The 23,050-nt window shown below is 53.9% G+C and overlaps 4 protein-coding genes across 5 annotated transcripts in view; 2 read left to right on the top strand and 2 right to left on the bottom strand.

Moving 5' to 3' along the window:
* Positions 1–654: 654 nt before the first annotated feature.
* On the top strand, positions 655–4,908 carry LOC116798813 (feather keratin Cos1-1/Cos1-3/Cos2-1-like). Its single transcript, XM_032711455.1, has 3 exons — positions 655–692; positions 3,899–4,032; positions 4,325–4,908. The coding sequence occupies exon 3, from the start codon at positions 4,347–4,349 to the stop codon at positions 4,644–4,646; it is 300 nt and encodes a 99-aa protein (XP_032567346.1). The 5' UTR covers positions 655–692; positions 3,899–4,032; positions 4,325–4,346; the 3' UTR covers positions 4,647–4,908.
* On the bottom strand, positions 1,984–15,023 carry LOC116798527 (feather keratin Cos1-1/Cos1-3/Cos2-1-like). The gene is made up of 3 exons (XM_032711023.1): positions 14,986–15,023; positions 2,598–2,731; positions 1,984–2,305 (listed from the first exon to the last, which is right to left on the bottom strand). Exon 3 carries the CDS (start codon positions 2,281–2,283, stop codon positions 1,984–1,986), a length of 300 nt encoding a protein of 99 aa, XP_032566914.1. The 5' UTR covers positions 2,284–2,305; positions 2,598–2,731; positions 14,986–15,023.
* LOC116798814 (feather keratin Cos1-1/Cos1-3/Cos2-1-like) lies at positions 12,952–13,956 on the top strand. The gene is made up of 2 exons (XM_032711456.1): positions 12,952–13,080; positions 13,373–13,956. Exon 2 carries the CDS (start codon positions 13,395–13,397, stop codon positions 13,692–13,694), a length of 300 nt encoding a protein of 99 aa, XP_032567347.1. The 5' UTR covers positions 12,952–13,080; positions 13,373–13,394; the 3' UTR covers positions 13,695–13,956.
* Positions 15,024–19,259: 4,236 nt separating the features above from the next.
* LOC116798886 (feather beta keratin-like) overlaps positions 19,260–23,050 on the bottom strand; it is a 28,449-nt gene continuing 24,658 nt past the window's right edge. For both annotated transcript variants that reach the window (XM_032711579.1, XM_032711578.1), the window contains exon 2: positions 19,260–19,585. In XM_032711579.1, coding sequence (XP_032567470.1) covers positions 19,260–19,565 — 306 coding nt within the window. In that variant the 5' untranslated portion in view covers positions 19,566–19,585. The remainder of the gene's footprint in view (positions 19,586–23,050) is intronic.

A 23,050-nucleotide genomic window follows, 5' to 3' on the forward strand; every position in this document is an offset into this window, starting at 1 on the left:
TGGAGATCTCCCCTCTTTACATGCCTGACTGCAAAAAATGTGTTGCAGGAGTTTGTCGAATCTGTGTGGTACCCTGTGCTGGCACCACCACATGGCCCCAAAGTGGCATATCTGGAAAGAGGGGCCTCTCTCCTCCACCATGACTGGTCTCTTCTGCTCACTGACACTGGTCATGTAATCTGGGAAAAGTGTGAGTCAGTGACTGCACAGGGACAGGCTTCACAACCCAGATGGACCTGGAGAAGACAACAAATTCCTGACTCTGTGTGTGTATATATATATATGTAAATATCAGTAATTCAGTGTTGTTTCACTCTAACCCACCCCAAGGGATTGATTATCAAGAACCTCAGTTTCCCTCAGTGGTAGGTTGTAATAACCCATCTAGTGCAACACTGTAGACAAGCAAGCCATTCCATCATGTCTCCAGGACACCAACAAGTCACCCTACAACAAATCTCTGGGTTTCCCAGGACATTTGAAACTTCCCATGACAGTCTGCTTATAATTGGAGAAAAAAGCAGTCAAGAGGCTCAGCAAACAGCAGGTGCTCCCTGTGCTGCTTCATCCCCTTGGCAGGATTGGTGTTGGAGCCAGGTAGAACCAGGAGAGAGTGGGGCATCCTGGGGAACAGAGGAGCTGGAGCTGCAGGTCTTGGTGGGAAGGAGGAGAAGCCCTGGTGTCTGGGCATGGTAAGAAGGGAACCACTAGTGGTGTAAAAAGAGATGGTGGCTCTTCCCCAGACCATGATGGGAGGAGCGTAAGGGGAACCTTGTCCGGTCTGTGTGCCCAAACCCCTGTTGTGAGACTAGTGGTAGCTTCGGGAACTCCTGCTTTGCACCCGGGCCCCTCTCCCAGCTGTAGTGCAGGAAAGGCTGGCAGCCTGACTGGGGAGAGACAACATCCCTGCAAGACCTACAAAGAAGGCTAAAGGGAAGGCAGAGAGAGCTGAAATGCTGCAGAAGCAACCAACCGCCTGCAACAGGAGGGCACAAAGACAGGTGGGTGAGGAACAGCCCCTCTGTGCCTGGGCTGAGGGACAGAGAGGCTGTAGCTGGAGATGTCTGGTGGCCAGAGGTTCAGCAGGGACAGGCAGCAGGAGGAACACAGGGGGGTGTGAGGAGCAGCCTGTCCTACAGCCACCACCAGCACTACCAGCCCTGCCCCATGCAGAGGGACCCTCCTGGGCTCCAAGAGCCACCCTGCCAGGGAGGGCTCAGAGGTGCTGTGGATGCAGAAAAAGCTGCCAGTGCCACCCCCCCCTCCCGTGTGACTGGGGAGATGGACTCCTCAGCTGGACACTGGTCGGGCTCCCCATCAGCTGCAGGGCATTCTCAGAGGCTGAGGAGGGAATTGGTGTTTGGGGTGCAGCAAGGCAGGCCCTGGGGGCTGCTGGCTCTGCAGGAGCCAGGGACACCTTTGTCAGCCGCAAGGAACAGTCTCCTGGCAGGAGCCCACTGCCGGTGTCTCCCCCTTCCTTCCCTCTGGCAAGGCCCCTGGCTCTGCTCTGTGCCTGCCAGATCTCCCCAGAGTGACACCTTTCTCTCTGACAGCTGGGCAGGGCGTGGGGAGAGGGAAGGACCACACAGAGGCGCAGGCTGGGATGCAGCAGAACTTTAATGAGTTGAAAAGGTGGAAAGGAGGTGCTCTGAGTGGGCACCGTGGTGCAGGGAGCACCAGGAGGAGGTAGGAGGAGTCTCTGGCCCTTGGCCAGGGTGCAGTTGAGACCTTGGATGGGGCTTAGAGCATGAGCACAGCCCAGGAGAGCAGAAGACACCAGAGAAGAGAGAGAGAAAGAAGAGGGGCAGAAACAGGGAACTCAAACAAGGCCCGTGTTTTAGAGAGCCCAGGCAGCCCTCGTGCAGGGCAGGGGGAGCTACGGCTGCTCAGTCCCTCTGGAAGGCATGGCCAAGCTCTCTGTGCTCAGTCCATTTCTGTCTTCTGGGTTCCTGGGGGTCATTCTGTGGGGTGTCAGCAGCAGCTTCAGCAGATTCTGCCGCAGTAGCGGTTGGTGATGCAGGAGAGGTCAAAGCCCCCGGAGTTGATGGGCACTCCGTCACAGCTGAGGATGCTGCCAACGGCAGCGGAGGTGGAGGATCCCACGGCGGTGTTCTGTGGGAAGGAGCTGAGGATGGGCCCGGGCAGGGTCACCACCACGGGGGAGGGTTCGATGACGACGGTGGAGCTCTGGCACTGCCTGACACAGCACTCATTGCAGCTGTTGGCCAGCGGGGTCGGGCCGCAGGGCTGGCAGCAAGGGTTGCAGGGCTGGCAGCACGACATGTTTTTGGGGCTGCAGGTGCACCTGGGAGAGAAGAAAGGGAGAAGATGGGGGTGTAGGAGGAGCCGCCTGCCCACCAGGAGGGAGCCAAGACACGTGCTGGACTGGGAGGCTCTGCAGGAATGACCACACCACTCTTGGCCTGTCCCCTGGCACTGAGCAAGGACAGCCAGGCCCAGGAGAGCTCCTTCCTAGTCAAGAGCCCAGGAGTTCCCACAGTTCCCTCAGCCCAGAACAAGCCCCTCTCCAAATCAAACCTTCTCTCCACTTCCCCTTCCAGCCCTAAGCCCGGAACAGCACAGAGCTTCCAACTCACTTGCTTCCAAAGGAGAAGAAGGGCGATGAAGTGGGTGAGAGAGTGCAGAGCTGGGATGGCTTTTATACTGGTCCTACACTGCCCCAGGTCCAGACGAAGCCTCTCTGGAAGCAATAATTTTCTGAGAAGCTCCTCTGAAATGCAAAACATTCCAGCTAATGAGACGGGCTGTGTTTTGGTTTCCTGTACGGCTGCATTTTTATTTCCTTCTTTGGCCACTCATGATCCCCCTTGAAGGCTCCTTTTTGGAGCTGGGGAGGGAAGCCCATGGACCTGTGGGACAGGAGCTCATTTTATTGGCAGCAGAAGATGAGTCCAAAGTGCCAGAGGCATCGCGTGCACTCTGGGGACGTTGGCTCGGGGCAGTCCCGTGGGCTTGTTTGCAGCCCCGTAGGCAGGAAGGGCCCAGCTGCTCCCAGCTCTGGAATCTTCCCTCTGATGCCAAAAGGTCACTGAATGTGACAAAGTGCCACGTCCCCTCTCTCCCACCCTCCACCCTCTCTGGGATCCACACTGGTCATTGTCTCTGCGGGTGTGTGATCAGCGCTGATGTTGTTGACTCTCTTCCCCCTAATGCTGCTCGGAGGAACTCTCAGTGCTCTTGTTTAGACTCCTTCAGTCTCTGGACTCTCTCTGACGCTTCCCTACCAACTCCTACAACCTCAGTGTGTCTTGGCCCTCGTCCTGTCCCAGGTCGATCCAGCTTTGCCCTCCCAAGAAATTTCTCTGAGTCTCCTTGCGCACATGAGCCCACAGTTGCCCACGTGCAGACAGGGCTGTTTGCTTGCCCCTGTGTGTGGATTGGAGCAGTGGGAAAGGAAATTCTGCATAGGCTTGAGGAACAACTCTTCTCCTGTGAGTGTGGCCAAGCTCAGCAGAGTTGCTCTGGCAGCTTGTGGAGTGTCTGTGAAAGTCCTTAGAGCCCTTCAAACCCACACGTGGCAGTGTCCTGATCAATGTGCTCTTGTTGTGCCTGCTCTGAGCAGGAGGGTTAAATCTGACCATCTCCGTAGTTATCTTAAGGGTATTGTTGAGTTTTTTATTTGCTGTCGACATGGTTAGTCCTGGCTGTACTGAAAAAACTCATGTAAATTGTGAGGAAGATGAGGGAAGGGTTGCGAAAGTTGGGAAACACATTGGTTTTAGCAAGGATTTTACAATAATTTGTAGTGTCCTTCACGGGCCTTCGGAGGAAGAGAGGTAGCAGCACTGACCACAAGTCAAAGAAGGAAATGAAAATGCAGCAGTGCGGGAAACCAAAACACAGCCCGTCTCATTAGCTGGAATGTTTTGCATTTCAGAGGAGCTTCTCAGAAAATTATTGCTTCCAGAGAGGCTTCGTCTGGACCTGGGGCAGTGTAGGACCAGTATAAAAGCCATCCCAGCTCTGCACTCTCTCACCCACTTCATCGCCCTTCTTCTCCTTTGGAAGCAAGTGAGTTGGAAGCTCTGTGCTGTTCCGGGCTTAGGGCTGGAAGGGGAAGTGGAGAGAAGGTTTGATTTGGAGAGGGGCTTGTTCTGGGCTGAGGGAACTGTGGGAACTCCTGGGCTCTTGACTAGGAAGGAGCTCTCCTGGGCCTGGCTGTCCTTGCTCAGTGCCAGGGGACAGGCCAAGAGTGGTGTGGTCATTCCTGCAGAGCCTCCCAGTCCAGCACGTGTCTTGGCTCCCTCCTGGTGGGCAGGCGGCTCCTCCTACACCCCCATCTTCTCCCTTTCTTCTCTCCCAGGTGCACCTGCAGCCCCAAAAACATGTCGTGCTGCCAGCCCTGCAACCCTTGCTGCCAGCCCTGCGGCCCGACCCCGCTGGCCAACAGCTGCAATGAGTGCTGTGTCAGGCAGTGCCAGAGCTCCACCGTCGTCATCGAACCCTCCCCCGTGGTGGTGACCCTGCCCGGGCCCATCCTCAGCTCCTTCCCACAGAACACCGCCGTGGGATCCTCCACCTCCGCTGCCGTTGGCAGCATCCTCAGCTGTGACGGAGTGCCCATCAACTCCGGGGGCTTTGACCTCTCCTGCATCACCAACCGCTACTGCGGCAGAATCTGCTGAAGCTGCTGCTGACACCCCACAGAATGACCCCCAGGAACCCAGAAGACAGAAATGGACTGAGCACAGAGAGCTTGGCCATGCCTTTCAGAGGGACTGAGCAGCCGTAGCTCCCCCTGCCCTGCACGAGGGCTGCCTGGGCTCTCTAAAACACGGGCCTTGTTTGAGTTCCCTGTTTCTGCCCCTCTTCTTTCTCTCTCTCTTCTCTGGTGTCTTCTGCTCTCCTGGGCTGTGCTCATGCTCTAAGCCCCATCCAAGGTCTCAACTGCACCCTGGCCAAGGGCCAGAGACTCCTCCTACCTCCTCCTGGTGCTCCCTGCACCACGGTGCCCACTCAGAGCACCTCCTTTCCACCTTTTCAACTCATTAAAGTTCTGCTGCATCCCAGCCTGCGCCTCTGTGTGGTCCTTCCCTCTCCCCACGCCCTGCCCAGCTGTCAGAGAGAAAGGTGTCACTCTGGGGAGATCTGGCAGGCACAGAGCAGAGCCAGGGGCCTTGCCAGAGGGAAGGAAGGGGGAGACACCGGCAGTGGGCTCCTGCCAGGAGACTGTTCCTTGCGGCTGACAAAGGTGTCCCTGGCTCCTGCAGAGCCAGCAGCCCCCAGGGCCTGCCTTGCTGCACCCCAAACACCAATTCCCTCCTCAGCCTCTGAGAATGCCCTGCAGCTGATGGGGAGCCCGACCAGTGTCCAGCTGAGGAGTCCATCTCCCCAGTCACACGGGAGGGGGGGGTGGCACTGGCAGCTTTTTCTGCATCCACAGCACCTCTGAGCCCTCCCTGGCAGGGTGGCTCTTGGAGCCCAGGAGGGTCCCTCTGCATGGGGCAGGGCTGGTAGTGCTGGTGGTGGCTGTAGGACAGGCTGCTCCTCACACCCCCCTGTGTTCCTCCTGCTGCCTGTCCCTGCTGAACCTCTGGCCACCAGACATCTCCAGCTACAGCCTCTCTGTCCCTCAGCCCAGGCACAGAGGGGCTGTTCCTCACCCACCTGTCTTTGTGCCCTCCTGTTGCAGGCGGTTGGTTGCTTCTGCAGCATTTCAGCTCTCTCTGCCTTCCCTTTAGCCTTCTTTGTAGGTCTTGCAGGGATGTTGTCTCTCCCCAGTCAGGTTGCCAGCCTTTCCTACACTACAGCTTGGGAGAGGGGCAGTTTCTCCGGGTAGATGTTCTCTGGTTCCTGAGAGCTCCCTCTTGGGTCCCTCGGCACAGGTGGGGAGATGGAGGATTTGTGTTCTCTGCCAAAGGCATGTGAAGACAGTGGCTCCTCCTTTCATACCCATTGCTGACAACGCATCTCACATCCTTTGTCATGTGCCAGCTGTGACCTCCATTCTCCAGCAAGGATTGCCCCTGCTTGTGGCAATGGCAGGACTCACCTCTTTCCCCTCCAGTGTTGACAGTCCCACCAATTCTGCTCCTGCCCAGCCTGATACCCCTGTGTCAGCTGCCCTTTGCAGTCCCACCAATTCCAGTGTGAAAAGCTGGACCTGTTCACTCTTTCCCATCAAGTAAGTGCCCAGGGTGCTCCCAGGAAGCAGGAGGTGAAGTTTGCCAACCCGTGTGTTTTCCTCTCTCTGCCACATCAAAGCTGCCTCCAAACCTCAGCCCAAAGGCTTGAACAAAACCCTCTGAGGCTGCCTGGGATCCCACAGCTCTGCCCCAGGGAGCCCTTCTACTCCCATTGCCCTGTGGGTAAAGCACTTGCTCTGTCCAGCTAAAGGAAACAATCAGCCACCTCTGCTGGGCCCAGTCTCCCCAGCTCCAGAAGAAGGTTTTCCAGCACTCAGAGCCTCCAACTGGTGCAGCCAGGCCACAGCTCGACCCTTAAAAGCCTCTTGTTCAAAGGGCTCCTGGACGTCCTGGCAGGCACCCAGAGCCACTTGTAAACTGCTGCCTCTGTTCAGCCCCCAGGCCAGGCTGCCCCAGGGGGGCCGTGCTCCTGACACAGCCAGGGAGGAACCTGCTGACTGCTCCAGGACTGGACCTGCAGTGCTCAGGCAGAAGGAGAGCAAGGAGATGGCCAGGGCCACAAGCCTTATGAGCCTCTCCACAGAGGGCTAAGGCTCCCTGGTGAACTTCTGTGGCCACCAAGGCAGAGCCAGGGCAGCACCTCTGTCAGAGCAGAGTCATGTCCAGCAGAGCTGCTTTCCTCCTGTGTGATGGCACAGGCAGCGCTTATATTAGGCCCACTTATTTCATAGAATCATAGAATCGATTTATGTTAGATGCTCTGTAGGAAGGCAGATATAATGCTGGCCTTTAGGTCCCAAGGACTCTACAAATAACAACCACACCCAGGAACTCTTCCCTCTAGCCCACAGCACAGGATCCATTCAGCAAGACCACATTCTGAAGTAAGAGAACAGAGTTTCCAACTCACCTGTTTCTGAATGAGGAAAAGAGGAGTGAAGAGATGGGAGAGTTTAATAATTGGCCTGGTCCTTCACTGCTCCAGGCCTCGAGGTTTTCTTTTCTGGAAGTCATAATTTCTTGAAATGAGCTGCAAAACACGCCAGCTAATTATATGGCCTGTGTTTCAGATTCCTGCATTGTTAGTTTTCGGTTGCTAAATTTATGTTCATTCCCCCGTGGATATTTACTTTGACGGCTGCTGAGAGTTCCAAATTTCCATTGTAGGAGATGTCATGGCTACCATAAACCGTGTCCAAAGTCCTGGAGTGCTGGAGTGATTGGCTTGGCACAATCCTGTGGGGTGTTTGCAGGCCAGTTGGCTGGGCAGGCGAAGTCCTTCCAGCCCTGCAATCCTTGACCAGACAGCCAAGGATTCCCATGTGTGAGAACTGCTGCTCTACCTGCAGAGTTGCTCCTACAGAAGAGGTGCCCTCACCTTGGACTGCTGAGGGCAGAAAGACACGGTAGAGAATTCCCCCAAGGGTGGTCCTGAGGCTGAAGGACTGAAGGGCTTCTCTACTGGGGGGTGAGTTTGTCTGGTTCTCAGTGCTCTGTTGCACAGGACTGGCACCTGATTCTTGTCAATGCCCTGTGACCTGGGGCACTCCTGGGATGGTGTTTTCAGCCCCATTGACACAAAAGACCAAGCTCCTCTCAGCCCTGCAGTCCTTGCCCAGACACCCAGTGGCTCCCATTGGTGAGAACAAACCATGTCCTTTTCCTTCTCTTCCTCCCAGCCCTGTCTGATTGCTGCTGGTCTTTCTCTTCCAGGAAGGTGGACTGCACTGCTAAGTTTCAACATTTCTTCTAACACCAAGCTTGGAAGAGATTTCTCAGAAGCTGCTTGGCTTCCTCCACTCTTTAGGCTATGGCTGAGGATACTCAGCCAATCCATGTTTTGGGCCTTGAGGTGCCTTGGGGTGCTCCAGCCCTGCCAAGGTTGTGCTTGTTGAATCCACAGGTGGTCATGTGTTGGCATTTTTGCTTGATGGGTGCATTTTGTGTGTGATCTATTTCTTTGAATGAACGCTTCCATCAGCGCTGCCTCCGTACAATCCTTAACATCCGCTGGTCAGATTATGTGACCAATACATCTGTACTAGAGCAAGCAGCTGTCACAAGTATTGAGGCCATGTTACTGAGAACACAGCTGCAATGGGCAGGGCACGTCTCAAGGATGAAGGACCACTGCCTCCCTAAGATCCTGCTCTATGGTGAACTTGCCACTGGCTGCCGCATGAGAGGAGCCCCGAAGAAAAGATTCAAGGACTCCCTGAAACAACATCTCAGCCTTGGCCATATTGATCACCATAACTGGTCTACTCTGGCCTCCAATCGGGAGGCCTGGAGACACACCATCTATAACGCAGCTGTCTCCTTCAAGAACACACGCAGGATCACTCTCGAGGAAAAAAGGCAACGCAGAAAGAACCGTATCTTGCAAAATACACCATCTAAGGAGTCTTTCTGCTGTGCCTCTTGCAATCGAATATGTCTGTCACGTATTGGCCTCGTAAGCCACCAGCGTGCCTGTAGCAAATGTGGATAGTGCCTTCCCAAATCTTTGTTCGCGAAGCCTAACCATGATGATTTCTTTGAATGCATGTCATGTACAAATTTGCATGCAATGCCCTGCCCATGAGCTTGGGAAAGTCTGTACATACTTGGCTCTCATCACAACAGGATGTGGTGATCATCCCCATGGCTGGTGTTCTTCGGCACTGCCTGCCCTGCAGGCAAGGCTGCCTCTTCCCTCCTCAGTGTTCAGAAGCTCCAAAGAGCATTCTCTTTGGGTCAAGGGAGAAATGGCAAGGAATCCTGCCCACCTTGTGCAGGGAAACCTTGAGTGGATCTGCTTCCAGTGCTGTGTGTTGTGCCTGTGTCCTTGGGGTGAAGAGCTTCAGCCACACAGAGCAAGGCAGGGCAGGTGAAGACCATGGCCAAGCAGGTAGCCCAGGGAGGTCGTCAGGGTGAGGAAAGCTGGAAGTTGGTGAGTTTGGGCAATAGACAAAAGGCTCCTACTCCAGCTGTAGACTTTGACTTCAGAACAGGTGCTGTCACCTGCAAACTGGTGAGGACAAAACGACATTGGGGATTCATCAGAGGGAGCTATGCTTGAATCATTTTTCCTTCATGAAGGAGAAAATAACCGTGGCATCTTCAGGAGACTCCCTCTCTTAGGAATCTTAAGCACCAGCCTACTGACCAGACCTGATGTCTCAGGAGGTTTCTTGTTTGCCAGAGGGCAGATGCAATGTGTTGCAGAAGGGCTGCTGAGCTTGTCCTGCCTTTGGAGTATTGCCATTTTCTGCTCTTTGATGGGGGCTCCAGTGATAATGCCCCAAGTGTTTCCGGAGTGACTGTAGAGCTCTGGGGAGATCGAAGGGTGTGGAGGGCCCAAATTTGAAAGGCTTGAGTAGAAAAGAACTCCTCCAGTGGACGAACACCTGGCTGCATGCTTTGTGTTGCAGGTAGTGCTTTGATTTTGACTGCCAGGTAACTGTCTGTGATGAACAAGGACTACTGGGCAAGGATGGGAAATATTCGACTAAGTCCTGCAACAGAGTCTTTGCAGTCAGGAGAGAGGAGATCTCTAAAGCAGGTGTGGCTGGGGAGGTTTGCCATAAAGGAAGAGAAGTGAGAGCACAAGAGTTAGAACAGATGTTCTCCTGCATCGGGACACCAATCCAAATCCTGACCTTGCCCTCTCCATCCAGCCCTTCTGGGAATATCCAGCTCTATTTCCCTCTTCCCAAGGCTTTCTGCTCACAGGACAGCTCTCTCTTTCCTACCTAAAAGAAGGTCAGTGAGCTGAATGCACTGCTCATGACACAGGTTGTAATTTGTATGGAAGAGGTAAAGACAGCACTCTGGGAATGCCAGGAAGACTGCAAATGACATCCAGTATGGAACTGTCTGTACTGCAGAATTGAGCAGCCATGGATTTATTGTTGATCCCCACACCAAATAGATCCTCCCCTTTAGGACTTCTTGAGAGTGTTTAGGCTGGGATAGAGTTCATGTAATTCCCAGTAGCTGGTCTGGGCCTACATTTGTGATTGTTTCTGAAAACAGTGTTGATCAAACAGATAATTTGTTATTGGTGATCGGTACTTACACAACATCAAGGCCATTTCTGCTTATCAGAACCATTGCCCCACCAGTGAGTAGATTGTGGGTGCACAAGAAGTGGGGAGGGGACACAGCTGGGACAGCAGGTCACAACTGCCCAAAAGGATATTCCACATCCTGTGACATTGTGCTGAGCATATCAAGCTGTGGGAAGAAGCATGGCAGGGATGTTTGGAGTGATGCCATTTGTCTTCCCATTTCACCATTTTGCAGGATAGAACCCTGCTGTCCTGGGAATGGCTGAACACCTGCATGTACTTGGGAAGTGCTGAATGAATCCCTGGATTTGCTTTGCTTGTGTGCACAGCTTTTACTTTACCTATTACCCATCTTTATCTCCACTCGTTGGTTTTCTCCCTTTTATTGCTCTGATTCCCTCCCCCGTCCCATCATGGTGTAGGGAGTGATTGTTGTGTGGGCTGAGATGACAACTGGGGTTACACCACGACTCTTCTCCAGACCTTTGCATATCAGAACTACCCATTGCCATCACCACAAAGTGGAGGGGCTGCCATGGAAAAACTGGGACCAATGCCAATGGTTTTGACCAGAGAGTTCTGTCTCCGAACAGCAGCTGAGAAGCACCTTCCCAGCTCCACTGCCTTGTGAGCATCCCTTTAGAGTGAGGTGGACTTTCCTTGCCATGTGGTCCTACTGGAGGCAGAATGAGATGCCCACGGAGTCCCACCACTGAGAACCTTGCCCCAGGGAAGCCTGAGCTGAGTTGCCCCACCTTGCACCTCCAGAGCAGCCACCTCTTCACCACAGAAGCCACGTACTCTGTGATCAAGGCAATCACCCACACTGCCTGCCAATTATTTGTTTCATCAGAGTAATCTCTCATAGAGTTGTTACACCCACACAATTCCTGACAAAGCCTAGATATCCCTGTGGATGGAAAACACCTCATGAACAATAATCCTTGACAGACCTCTACACCTTCCCTTCCCTTGCCCTGCCTTACTTTGCCCTTCCCTTCCCTTGATTTTCCTTGGCCTTGCCTTGCCTTCCCTTTTCTCCCCCCCAAGTTTCCTATCTGGTGTGCAGGTCATTGCCTACTGTTGGTACAACTCCTCCTTCTCCATCTCACCTTCCTGGCTCCTCAAGGGAACTGTCCTCAGTTGCTCACTCCCACTCCTGCACCATCCTTGCACATCCTGGCCAATGCCACTCCTCCATTTCCCAACTTTCCTACTGTTTCCTTCACCTTTTGCTTGTCTGGGCTCCACATCCATCGGTTGAGCAGAGACAGCACAAGGTCTGTTGGACACGGACACTCCTCTGTCCCAGGAGAGGTTGGGAGTGGTGGGTATGAGATCAGGGGTTATGGTAACAAGGCCAGCACAAGCACAGCCCAGTTTCAATGCCTTGTGTATCTCATCTCGCATCTGCTGCCAGCTGGAGAGATGAATCTCCCCACCACAGCACCACAAGGCCAGGGAGCACATGAGGAAATTGTTGCCATTCTTTTAGACAAGGAGCAAATAAGGCCAGGATCTCTCAGCACAGGCACCACAGGCAGCTCCTCTCAGAAGAACAGTAGAGTGACTCTGGGGCTACACTTGTAAATATTTAGAGTGAGAACCACTGGTGACCAGAAGGTCAGAATGGTCCCAGCTCTCAGACCTGCCACCAAAATGGCACAGACCTTTCCCTGCATGACACTGGAGACCCTCGGGCTGGCACAGGCCACAGGTCAGTGGTAAACCATGACTGACAGCAGGAACATCTCAGCCCAAGTGCGCTGGTGGAGCACAAATTGGGCTGCAGAACTCCAAAAGGAGCTCATTGCCTCCACAGAAAAGAAGTCTAGCAGCACCCTGAGCATCAAGGTCAATGAGAGGACAGTCACCCTGAATTCCAGAACTGTTGAGGTTGGGAGGGAGCTCTGGAGATGGTCAAGTTTAACCCTCCTACTCAGAGCAGGCACAACAAGAGCACATTGATCAGGACACTGCCACGTGTGGGTTTGAAGGGCTCTAAGGACTTTCACAGACACTCCACAAGCTGCCAGAGCAACTCTGCTGAGCTTGGCCACACTCACAGGAGAAGAGTTGTTCCTCAAGCCTATGCAGAATTTCCTTTCCCACTGCTCCAATCCACACACAGGGGCAAGCAAACAGCCCTGTCTGCACGTGGGCAACTGTGGGCTCATGTGCGCAAGGAGACTCAGAGAAATTTCTTGGGAGGGCAAAGCTGGATCGACCTGGGACAGGACGAGGGCCAAGACACACTGAGGTTGTAGGAGTTGGTAGGGAAGCGTCAGAGAGAGTCCAGAGACTGAAGGAGTCTAAACAAGAGCACTGAGAGTTCCTCCGAGCAGCATTAGGGGGAAGAGAGTCAACAACATCAGCGCTGATCACACACCCGCAGAGACAATGACCAGTGTGGATCCCAGAGAGGGTGGAGGGTGGGAGAGAGGGGACGTGGCACTTTGTCACATTCAGTGACCTTTTGGCATCAGAGGGAAGATTCCAGAGCTGGGAGCAGCTGGGCCCTTCCTGCCTACGGGGCTGCAAACAAGCCCACGGGACTGCCCCGAGCCAACGTCCCCAGAGTGCACGCGATGCCTCTGGCACTTTGGACTCATCTTCTGCTGCCAATAAAATGAGCTCCTGTCCCACAGGTCCATGGGCTTCCCTCCCCAGCTCCAAAAAGGAGCCTTCAAGGGGGATCATGAGTGGCCAAAGAAGGAAATAAAAATGCAGCCGTACAGGAAACCAAAACACAGCCCGTCTCATTAGCTGGAATGTTTTGCATTTCAGAGGAGCTTCTCAGAAAATTATTGCTTCCAGAGAGGCTTCGTCTGGACCTGGGGCAGTGTAGGACCAGTATAAAAGCCATCCCAGCTCTGCACTCTCTCACCCACTTCATCGCCCTTCTTCTCCTTTGGAAGCAAGTGAGTTGGAAGCTCTGTGCTGTTCCGGGCTTAGGGCTGGAAGGGGAAGTGGAGAGAAGGTTTGATTTGGAGAGGGGCTTGTTCTGGGCTGAGGGAACTGTGGGAACTCCTGGGCTCTTGACTAGGAAGGAGCTCTCCTGGGCCTGGCTGTCCTTGCTCAGTGCCAGGGGACAGGCCAAGAGTGGTGTGGTCATTCCTGCAGAGCCTCCCAGTCCAGCACGTGTCTTGGCTCCCTCCTGGTGGGCAGGCGGCTCCTCCTACACCCCCATCTTCTCCCTTTCTTCTCTCCCAGGTGCACCTGCAGCCCCAAAAACATGTCGTGCTGCCAGCCCTGCAACCCTTGCTGCCAGCCCTGCGGCCCGACCCCGCTGGCCAACAGCTGCAATGAGTGCTGTGTCAGGCAGTGCCAGAGCTCCACCGTCGTCATCGAACCCTCCCCCGTGGTGGTGACCCTGCCCGGGCCCATCCTCAGCTCCTTCCCACAGAACACCGCCGTGGGATCCTCCACCTCCGCTGCCGTTGGCAGCATCCTCAGCTGTGACGGAGTGCCCATCAACTCCGGGGGCTTTGACCTCTCCTGCATCACCAACCGCTACTGCGGCAGAATCTGCTGAAGCTGCTGCTGACACCCCACAGAATGACCCCCAGGAACCCAGAAGACAGAAATGGACTGAGCACAGAGAGCTTGGCCATGCCTTTCAGAGGGACTGAGCAGCCGTAGCTCCCCCTGCCCTGCACGAGGGCTGCCTGGGCTCTCTAAAACACGGGCCTTGTTTGAGTTCCCTGTTTCTGCCCCTCTTCTTTCTCTCTCTCTTCTCTGGTGTCTTCTGCTCTCCTGGGCTGTGCTCATGCTCTAAGCCCCATCCAAGGTCTCAACTGCACCCTGGCCAAGGGCCAGAGACTCCTCCTACCTCCTCCTGGTGCTCCCTGCACCACGGTGCCCACTCAGAGCACCTCCTTTCCACCTTTTCAACTCATTAAAGTTCTGCTGCATCCCAGCCTGCGCCTCTGTGTGGTCCTTCCCTCTCCCCACGCCCTGCCCAGCTGTCAGAGAGAAAGGTGTCACTCTGGGGAGATCTGGCAGGCACAGAGCAGAGCCAGGGGCCTTGCCAGAGGGAAGGAAGGGGGAGACACCGGCAGTGGGCTCCTGCCAGGAGACTGTTCCTTGCGGCTGACAAAGGTGTCCCTGGCTCCTGCAGAGCCAGCAGCCCCCAGGGCCTGCCTTGCTGCACCCCAAACACCAATTCCCTCCTCAGCCTCTGAGAATGCCCTGCAGCTGATGGGGAGCCCGACCAGTGTCCAGCTGAGGAGTCCATCTCCCCAGTCACACGGGAGGGGGGGGTGGCACTGGCAGCTTTTTCTGCATCCACAGCACCTCTGAGCCCTCCCTGGCAGGGTGGCTCTTGGAGCCCAGGAGGGTCCCTCTGCATGGGGCAGGGCTGGTAGTGCTGGTGGTGGCTGTAGGACAGGCTGCTCCTCACACCCCCCTGTGTTCCTCCTGCTGCCTGTCCCTGCTGAACCTCTGGCCACCAGACATCTCCAGCTACAGCCTCTCTGTCCCTCAGCCCAGGCACAGAGGGGCTGTTCCTCACCCACCTGTCTTTGTGCCCTCCTGTTGCAGGCGGTTGGTTGCTTCTGCAGCATTTCAGCTCTCTCTGCCTTCCCTTTAGCCTTCTTTGTAGGTCTTGCAGGGATGTTGTCTCTCCCCAGTCAGGCTGCCAGCCTTTCCTGCACTACAGCTGGGAGAGGGGCCCGGGTGCAAAGCAGGAGTTCCCGAAGCTACCACTAGTCTCACAACAGGGGTTTGGGCACACAGACCGGACAAGGTTCCCCTTACGCTCCTCCCATCATGGTCTGGGGAAGAGCCACCATCTCTTTTTACACCACTAGTGGTTCCCTTCTTACCATGCCCAGACACCAGGGCTTCTCCTCCTTCCCACCAAGACCTGCAGCTCCAGCTCCTCTGTTCCCCAGGATGCCCCACTCTCTCCTGGTTCTACCTGGCTCCAACACCAATCCTGCCAAGGGGATGAAGCAGCACAGGGAGCACCTGCTGTTTGCTGAGCCTCTTGACTGCTTTTTTCTCCAATTATAAGCAGACTGTCATGGGAAGTTTCAAATGTCCTGGGAAACCCAGAGATTTGTTGTAGGGTGACTTGTTGGTGTCCTGGAGACATGATGGAATGGCTTGCTTGTCTACAGTGTTGCACTAGATGGGTTATTACAACCTACCACTGAGGGAAACTGAGGTTCTTGATAATCAATCCCTTGGGGTGGGTTAGAGTGAAACAACACTGAATTACTGATATTTACACACGTCTGCAACCTCACACCTGCCCTCGTTTCCCACAGCATCTGGCCCTGAGCGGAGCAACCAGCTCAGCACATGGCCCAACACCGTGGGGAAATACGAGCTCCAGGGGCTGGAGGAATTTCAGGTCTCTAACATCAGTTTGTGCCTCGATCCTAGTTACAGAGAAAGGAGGTGGAGTTTTAGGCCTGTGTGAGTGTGACCAAGTTGTTTATTCCATACCACCCATGTCATCACTGAGGTGTGATTTTGGCAGGAAAAGCCAGGGGCTACAACAGGTAGTGCATCATCCTGCCTGTCTCCCTCCAACGGGAGGGTGTTGGGATCAGCCCCTGTGGACTCGACCCCTCTTCCATCACCACTAGTCCCCTTTCCATTCCTTCAAGCTGCAGCACATTTAATTGGTGCCCAGTGTCAAACCCACAACCCTGAGGCTGTCTCATGGTCTACTGACTGAGCTAATTAAATGTGCTGGTTTTAACACCAGCAGGGAACTAGACTCCAAATAAGCCACTCCCTTTCCTGCCTCCCCTTCTGGTAAGGGAGGGAGAATAAAGGAGAGATTATGGGTTGCAATAACAATTTACTAAAAGCACAGTAACAGAATCACAGAATATCCTGAGCTGGAAGGGACACACAGGGATCATCGAGTCCAGCTCCTGGCCCTGCAGAGGCCCATCCCCAAGGTTCACACCCTGTGCCTGAGAGTATCATCCAGATACTCCTTGAACTCTGTCGGCCCAGTGTTGTGCCCACTGCCTTGGGGAGCCTGTTCAGTGCCCAGCCACCATCTGGGGGAAGAACCTTCTCCTAATATCCAGCCTAAAGCTCCCCTAACACAATTTCAGGCCATTTTCTCGGGTCCTGTCACTGGTCACACAGAGCAGAGCTCAGTGCCTTCCTCTCTTCTGCCCCTCATCAAGAAGGTGGAATTGCAATGAGGTCTCCCCTCAGTTTCTTCTTTTCCAGCTGAACACACCAAGTGCCCTCAGTGTCCTCAAACGGCTTCCCCTCAAAACCCTTCACCTCCTTCATTGCCCCCCTTTGGACACTCTCTAATGGTTTCACATCTTTCCTATACTGTGTCCCCCTAAACTGCCCCAATGCTGAGGTGAGGCTGCCCCAGGGCAGAGCAGAGCGGGACAATCCCCTCATTGGCCCAGCCATTGATGCTGGGCCTGATGCCCAGGACAGGGTTGGCCCTCCTGGCTGCCAGGGCACTGCTGACTCGTGGCCAACTGGTCACCCACCAGGACCCCCAGGGCCCTTTCCCGGCACTGCTCTCCAGCATCTCATTCCCAGTCTGTCCATACGTCTGGAGTTGCCCCATCCCAGGTGGAGAATCCGGTAACAGCAGCATTAATAGCAAAAGTAAACAAAGGTGAAGGTGTTTTACCCACAAAAGGGTATTCACCACCAGGAACAAAATAAAACCAAACTGGTTTGCACTTTCAGGCCCATGAGGTCTCCAGGAAAAGGCAATATAAGTGACCGTCCCTGTGCCCCGCACCACGTGGTATTCAGGGTACAAAGGTACTATGGGGGGGAGCTCCCATAGCCAAAAATTCCCATCCCCAAACCCAAGACAATGGACAACAATGATGGGCAAACCCCCGAAATTGAGATCATCCATGTCACACCGCCTGCTTTTCCGGACTGCTGTGCTCAGCTGCGCTCAGCAGTATTTGGCTTGGCTCATCTCCTCCTGCCCCAGTCCCCTGCTGTCTCCTTCCCCCCAGCTGCTCCCAGTCTGCCACCTCTCCATTCCCCCTGTGGCTGCTTCTGCTCCACCGGCACCAGGGGCTCACATTCCGCTGTGCTTGTACCAGCCCCTCCTCTTTCCTTGGAGCAGGGTTTGCACTCCGATGGGCTTGGGCTTGTTGCTGCTTTTCTCGGAGCTTGTCACTGTTGTCCTTCAGCACCACGTCTTGGAGCCATGGCTGGAGGGAATGGAAAGGGGACTGGCAGTGATGGAAGAGGGGCCGGTCCACCGGGGCTGATACCAACACCTTCTACCACAGGGAGCCGGGCAAGATGATGCAGCCCCCAGCTTTTCCTGCCGAAACCACACGGCAGCAATGACATTCCAATGATGGAATACACAACTTGGTCACACCCACGCAGTGCTAAAACTCCACCTCCTTTCTCTGTAACCAGGAGAGCGTCTGTGCCATCCATGCCACTCTGGTGCAGGGACGTCCGTTGTCCGGGCAAAAGCCTGGAAAAGAGAGGATTTGTTCGTATGTGCAAGGACCATAAAGACAGTGAAGGGTCTAGAAGAGAAGCTGGGTGGAGTGATTGAGGTCACTTGGCTTGTTCAGCCTGAAGAACACTGAGAATATCTCATCCCAGTCTGCAGCTTCCTCACAAGGGGCAGCAGAGGGGAAGGTGCTGGTCTCTTCTCTCTGATGACCAGTGACAGGACTGGAGGGGACAACAGGAATCAGTGTCAGAGGAGGTTTAGGCTGCATATTAGGAAAAGATTATTCCCCCAGAGGGTAGTCAGGCATTGGAACAGACTCTCCAGAGTTTGGTCACGGTTCCAAACCTATCAGAGATCAAGGAGCTTTTGGACAAGGCTCTCAGGCGCATGGTGGGATTGTTGGGGTGTCCTGTATAGGGCCAGGAGTTGGGCTTGAGGATTGTCATGGGTCCCTTCCAACTCAGGATATTCTGTGATTCTATAAAGTTTGAGCTCTGGGGCAGTTCTCCTCTGTCTGTGCTATTTCACCCCCATAGCCAGAAATGTCCAGTCAATGAACCTCTTTCTGAAAGCAGCCTCCCTTCAGGGCATGGATTAAGTTGTGAGAAAGCCTCCGCAGTGGAAATTTTCTCTCTCTACATCCCAGGACAGAACAACTCTTACTGTAGACTACACATGCCTACTTTCACCTGGTCTCATTGCACTGTTCCAAGGGCTGAAAAAAATTGTTGTAGGCTCCACCAAGTCCAGCAGTCCTGTGAAAAAACTTCTTTGGTCTTCACAGAGCTTTTCTCCCACTGCAGAGAAAGGAGGGATTGTTCTCAGACATAACAAAATGGATTCTGGCATGCAGTTTCTGTGAGAAGTGGACCCTCAAACCACAAGGAAGTGAAATTTCATGGCACAGGAAGGACTGGCAGATGTGGACCACGTTATCCTGATGTAGTAAACACAGTGGTGCTCTGTATGAACTTTCCTTCTACAAAGTTTAAGGTTGACTGTGGATGCCATTAACAGTAAAATCCCTTTGGACGCTGGAATATCATCACCCTGCTAGTTTTGCAAGGCTTAGAAAGCACAGAGTAACCCAACGTATGACTAAGCAAACTTGATGCAAGCCTGTGTTAACAGTCAGTTTAGAAACACCAAGCACCAGGTGACAGAACAAAGACTGAGCAACATCTCTCCCTGGGCATCTCAGGAGAGCATCTCTAAGGGGACAGGATGACACAGAGACAAGGGCTCGAATGCAAAAGAAGTTTAATGAGTCCAAAGAGAGAAATTAGGTCATTTTGAGCAATGGTCATGGTGTGTTTAGCACCAGGGAGACATAAGAGATTCTGCCCCATGACTGCAGCTGAGAACCTCTAGATGTCCATCGCCTGCCCCACAGAGGCAGCAGGGCCAGCAGATCCTCCCCAGGGTGGCTGTGAGGGCCTCACAGACCAGGGGAGCACAAGGGAACAAGGACACAGGACGGAAAGGAGAGAGTGGCAGAGGCAGGGCTGGGCTGTGCTTGCCCAGAGCCCAGGCTGGCCCTGTTCTTCTGCAAGGGCTGCTGGGCTAGCTCAGCCCCTCTGGAAACAGCAAGATGATGCTCCACCACCAGTGAAATACCATCTTGTGAGTCCTCAAGGGCCTTCCCCAGGGCCATGGGCAGCAGCTTTAGCAGGGGAAGCACCTCCTGCCACAGTAGCCACCACCAAGGCCAGAGAGGCCAAAGCCCCCGGAGTTGATGGGCACTCCATTACAGCTGAGGATGCTGCCAACGGCAGCGGAGGTGGAGGATCCCACGGCGGTGTTCTGTGGGAAGGAGCTGAGGATGGGCCCGGGCAGGGTCACCACCACAGGGGAGGGCTGGATGAAGACATTGGAGTCCTGGCACTGCCTGACACAGGGCTCATTGCAGCTGTTGGCCAGCGGGGTCGGGCCGCAGGGCTGGCAGGGCCGGCACGGGGTGTAGCAGGACATGTCTGGGGCTGGAGCTGCACCTGGGACAGAGGGCAGGGGGAAGAAAAACATGAGGGGTGAGTGAAAGCCTGTCACACCACCACAAGGGAGAGAAGACATGAGGTGGCACCAAGAGCTGGAGGTGTCATACAGAATCACAGAATCACAAAATATTCTGGATCAGAAGGGACCCACAAGGATCATCGATTCCAACTCATAAGTGAATGGCCCGTACGGGAATCAAACCCACAACCCTGGCACAGGGAGGCCCACAGGCTTCTCCTTCTCCAAAGCCCAAAAGAGACCTGCAAAATGCAACCAAGCCCAGGGAGATCCCTTCCTAGCCCATAACACCTAAGTGAGCTCCAGCCTCTCTCCTTGCCACCCCTTCTGCACCCTTCCCTCCCCCGTGGCAAGCAGCACAAAAAGCAAGCATAGAACCAAAGAGCAGTTTTGTGCTGAAAAATCCCATGGAAGTATAATGAGTGGAGAGAAGAAAAAAAGAAGGATAAAGAGCTTCAGACTCACCTTGTTCCCAAGGAGATCGTGTCAGGAGGAGTGAATGAGAGGATGAGAAGAAGGACCCACTTTTATACTTCTCCTGCACTGCCCCAGGCCCACAGTCACTGCACAGGGCAGTAATTTTCCAACAGACTCATCTCCAAAGCAAAATATCCCACCTAATGCCCCAGGTTGTGTTTTGTTTTCCATCAGTACTGCCAGTACATTTCCTCATTTCTGCCGTGCCCATTAGGCTTTTTTGGCTCCTTTCAAGTTCCAGGATGACAGGTCCAAGGATTTCCCAAGAGGGATCACGTCACCACCATCAGATGTGCCCTCAAGTGTAGGAGAGGTCTGTGCAGATGTAGGACATGGAACTGGGGAAATCTAGTGAGGTTCTTTTCACCCCCCATTGCAGAAGAGTTTGAATCTCCTCCTGCCAATGCCAAACTTTGTCCTGGGTGCACAAAGGCTCCTGTGCCTGACAATGTGACTTATCCTTCACCCTCAGTCCTCTACTGATTTATTTGGAAGAGTCATCTCCTCTCATGGCCATCTCTGGGGGTCTCATATCACTGCCTTCAGTCACCATGAAGAAGGAAAATGTTATCCTTCCTAAATACCATGATTATCCAACAGTTCTGATGGAGTCAGGTCTCTCCTCACTATGTGAGGAGTGCATTGGACCTTGGGACAGCACCTTGGATGTCTCATTCTCCTCATGCTGCCATGTACTTTGGCTGCACTCTCTAGACCCTGACCAACAGGAGAGACTTTTCCAAACATGTTGACTGTCCTTTGAGCCCCTGAAACTGTGGGTGTGTTGGCAAGAAGGTCATGCTGACAGCAATGGCTGTTGTGGCTGCCTGGAGCTGTGTACTCAGGTATAGTCCAGTGCTTGGACCAGTTTTCTTGGGTTATGGATGGAGCTGCCCTTGCTGGAGGGGAATTGTGTCCCTGCAAGGGACGTGGGTCTGCACACAACACATACTCTTGGCTTGCCCTCACACCAAATGCTGACGCACGGCCAACCCAAAATTAGGGCGTGACTCACCACAGGCAGGGAGAGCCTATCCCAGGAAATTTGCCTACTGAAGGCATTCCCTTGCCCTCCTGGGATGTGTCCCAGCTGCCTCCATGTCTGCAGGGCAGGAAGAGCATCACTGCTTGGTGTAGTGTGAGAGCTGGGTTTGTACCCAGGGCCCTTCTGAGCACATCCCCTCCCTGAGCATCCCCAGGCACGTGGAACTGCAGGTCCCTGATAACCCTCATGCACTGGGGAGTTGGACAAGTTCCTGCTCCCCCAACACTGCTGGGTTGCTCTCCAAGTGAGGCCTTTGGGCATTGGAAATGAAATGTGCTAAAGCACAAATGCCAAGAGAATACTCGATGTATAGGATGAAAGGTGAATCCCTACCAGTGGGAAGATGTTTTCTGCAAACCTTTCTATCCCCCCACAGAGCACTCAGGAGAGCTCCTCACCACAGTATGGTCTTATTGGCCTGGAGTAAGAGGCTCATGCACCTGCTCTCCAAGTCTCTCCCCAAGGCACACCCTCTCTCATAACACAGGAGGTCTGAGGGCTCTTAGATTGTAGCATAGTTCAGTCTCCAGCCTGTACTTCTTGAAGAGGTTTTTCATTTCCATGTGCATTCATCCTTCATGAATGCCAGAGGGCTCCTGTGGCCCAGTTGTCCAGATAGTCTAGAACTCCCTTTATAGCAGCCATGACCTGGAATGCATCAGCTGGCTTTCACTGGTTTTCAGGCAGTCCTTTTTTGATGCCCACTCACTGCTGAGAAGGCCCTTCCAGCTTCTTGGAGTGCTTTCAGGGGATGCAGCAGCCTGGGAGGCCTTGTAGGTGATGACTGAGAGAGGCACTGACTCCTCTGTCTCCACACTTCTGAGATTACCTTCCATCATGTGAAAGACTCCCTTCCTAATGCAGTCCAGGACGCTGTTGGATGACATTTCCCTAAGGGCCCAGGGCTGCCTCATGGTGTCCTCCAGGACCCACTTCCTCTGCTGCAAAGCTCTTTGACAGTCAGTTGGTTCCAGCCATTTTGTGACTGCTGTGTCTTTCAAAGGGAGCTGAGAGCGGCCTTGACCTGACACCAACAGGGTGCGTGGAACCAAGTCACACACACTCATGTCAGTCCAGTCTGTTTAAATGTTCCCACATCTGATCCTGCCCTAGTGCAGGTCAGCCTTTCCTGCTGCCTTTCCTGCTGTCAACTTTCCAAGGTGCATCAGGAGCCCAATCTCTTGACAGCAATTCCAGCAGGTAAAGGCCAAGGCGAAGAATCCCTTCAGTGCCTCCACCTTTCCTGTCCCCAGTGAAGCTGCCCCAGTCAGCCTTTGGACAAACGTCCCTTTTGCTGCTCATCTCCTTGAAAGAATTCCTTGTGCCCTCTGCATGTGTCATGGTTTGAGAGCTTCAAAATCCAATTCCCTATTTCAAACCCCCTCCCACATCTCAACCCAGTTGAGATGTGTTCTCCAGACACCACACAAGACTCAAAATGGGGGAAAGGGAATATATATTACAATGACTGTACAAATAAATACTACGATACATTATATATAATCTTAGCTATCTCTACCATGACATAAAAGTATTTACAATGGATCAAATCTCTTCTCCCCTCCAAATAAAAGTCCAGGAGGGAAGAAGGAAAAGATCCTTTCCGCTCTCAGAGCAGCAGTGCCTCTAAGACAGCAGGCATCTCTGTCTCTCTCTTCCATGCAGCAGCTGTAGCTGGATCTCTGCCAGTACACATGAGGGGGTATCCAAGCCCTCATGGCCCTTCGTCTCCAAGCGAGGGTCTTCTCTTCCGTGGGCTATGTTCACCCAAACACAGTCGTTTCACCACGGTCATACCATGAAGCTCAGGGGTCTTCGTGATGGTCCGTATCTTCAGGGGATTCAAATTCCCTTTACAGAGCTCCATGCTCTGTCTCAAGCAGCGGGGGGGGGCAAGGTCACCCTCTCCACATTCTTTCTT

The sequence above is a fragment of the Chiroxiphia lanceolata genome, chromosome 26, assembly GCF_009829145.1.
Source record: "Chiroxiphia lanceolata isolate bChiLan1 chromosome 26, bChiLan1.pri, whole genome shotgun sequence".
In the NCBI taxonomy this organism is placed as follows: Eukaryota; Metazoa; Chordata; class Aves; order Passeriformes; family Pipridae; genus Chiroxiphia; species Chiroxiphia lanceolata.

Bases quoted from the DNA above. Each gene is read 5' to 3' on its own strand.
- LOC116798527 (XM_032711023.1), bottom strand. From the start codon at position 2,283: ATGTCGTGCTGCCAGCCCTGCAACCCTTGCTGCCAGCCCTGCGGCCCG.
- LOC116798813 (XM_032711455.1), top strand. From the start codon at position 4,347: ATGTCGTGCTGCCAGCCCTGCAACCCTTGCTGCCAGCCCTGCGGCCCG.
- LOC116798814 (XM_032711456.1), top strand. From the start codon at position 13,395: ATGTCGTGCTGCCAGCCCTGCAACCCTTGCTGCCAGCCCTGCGGCCCG.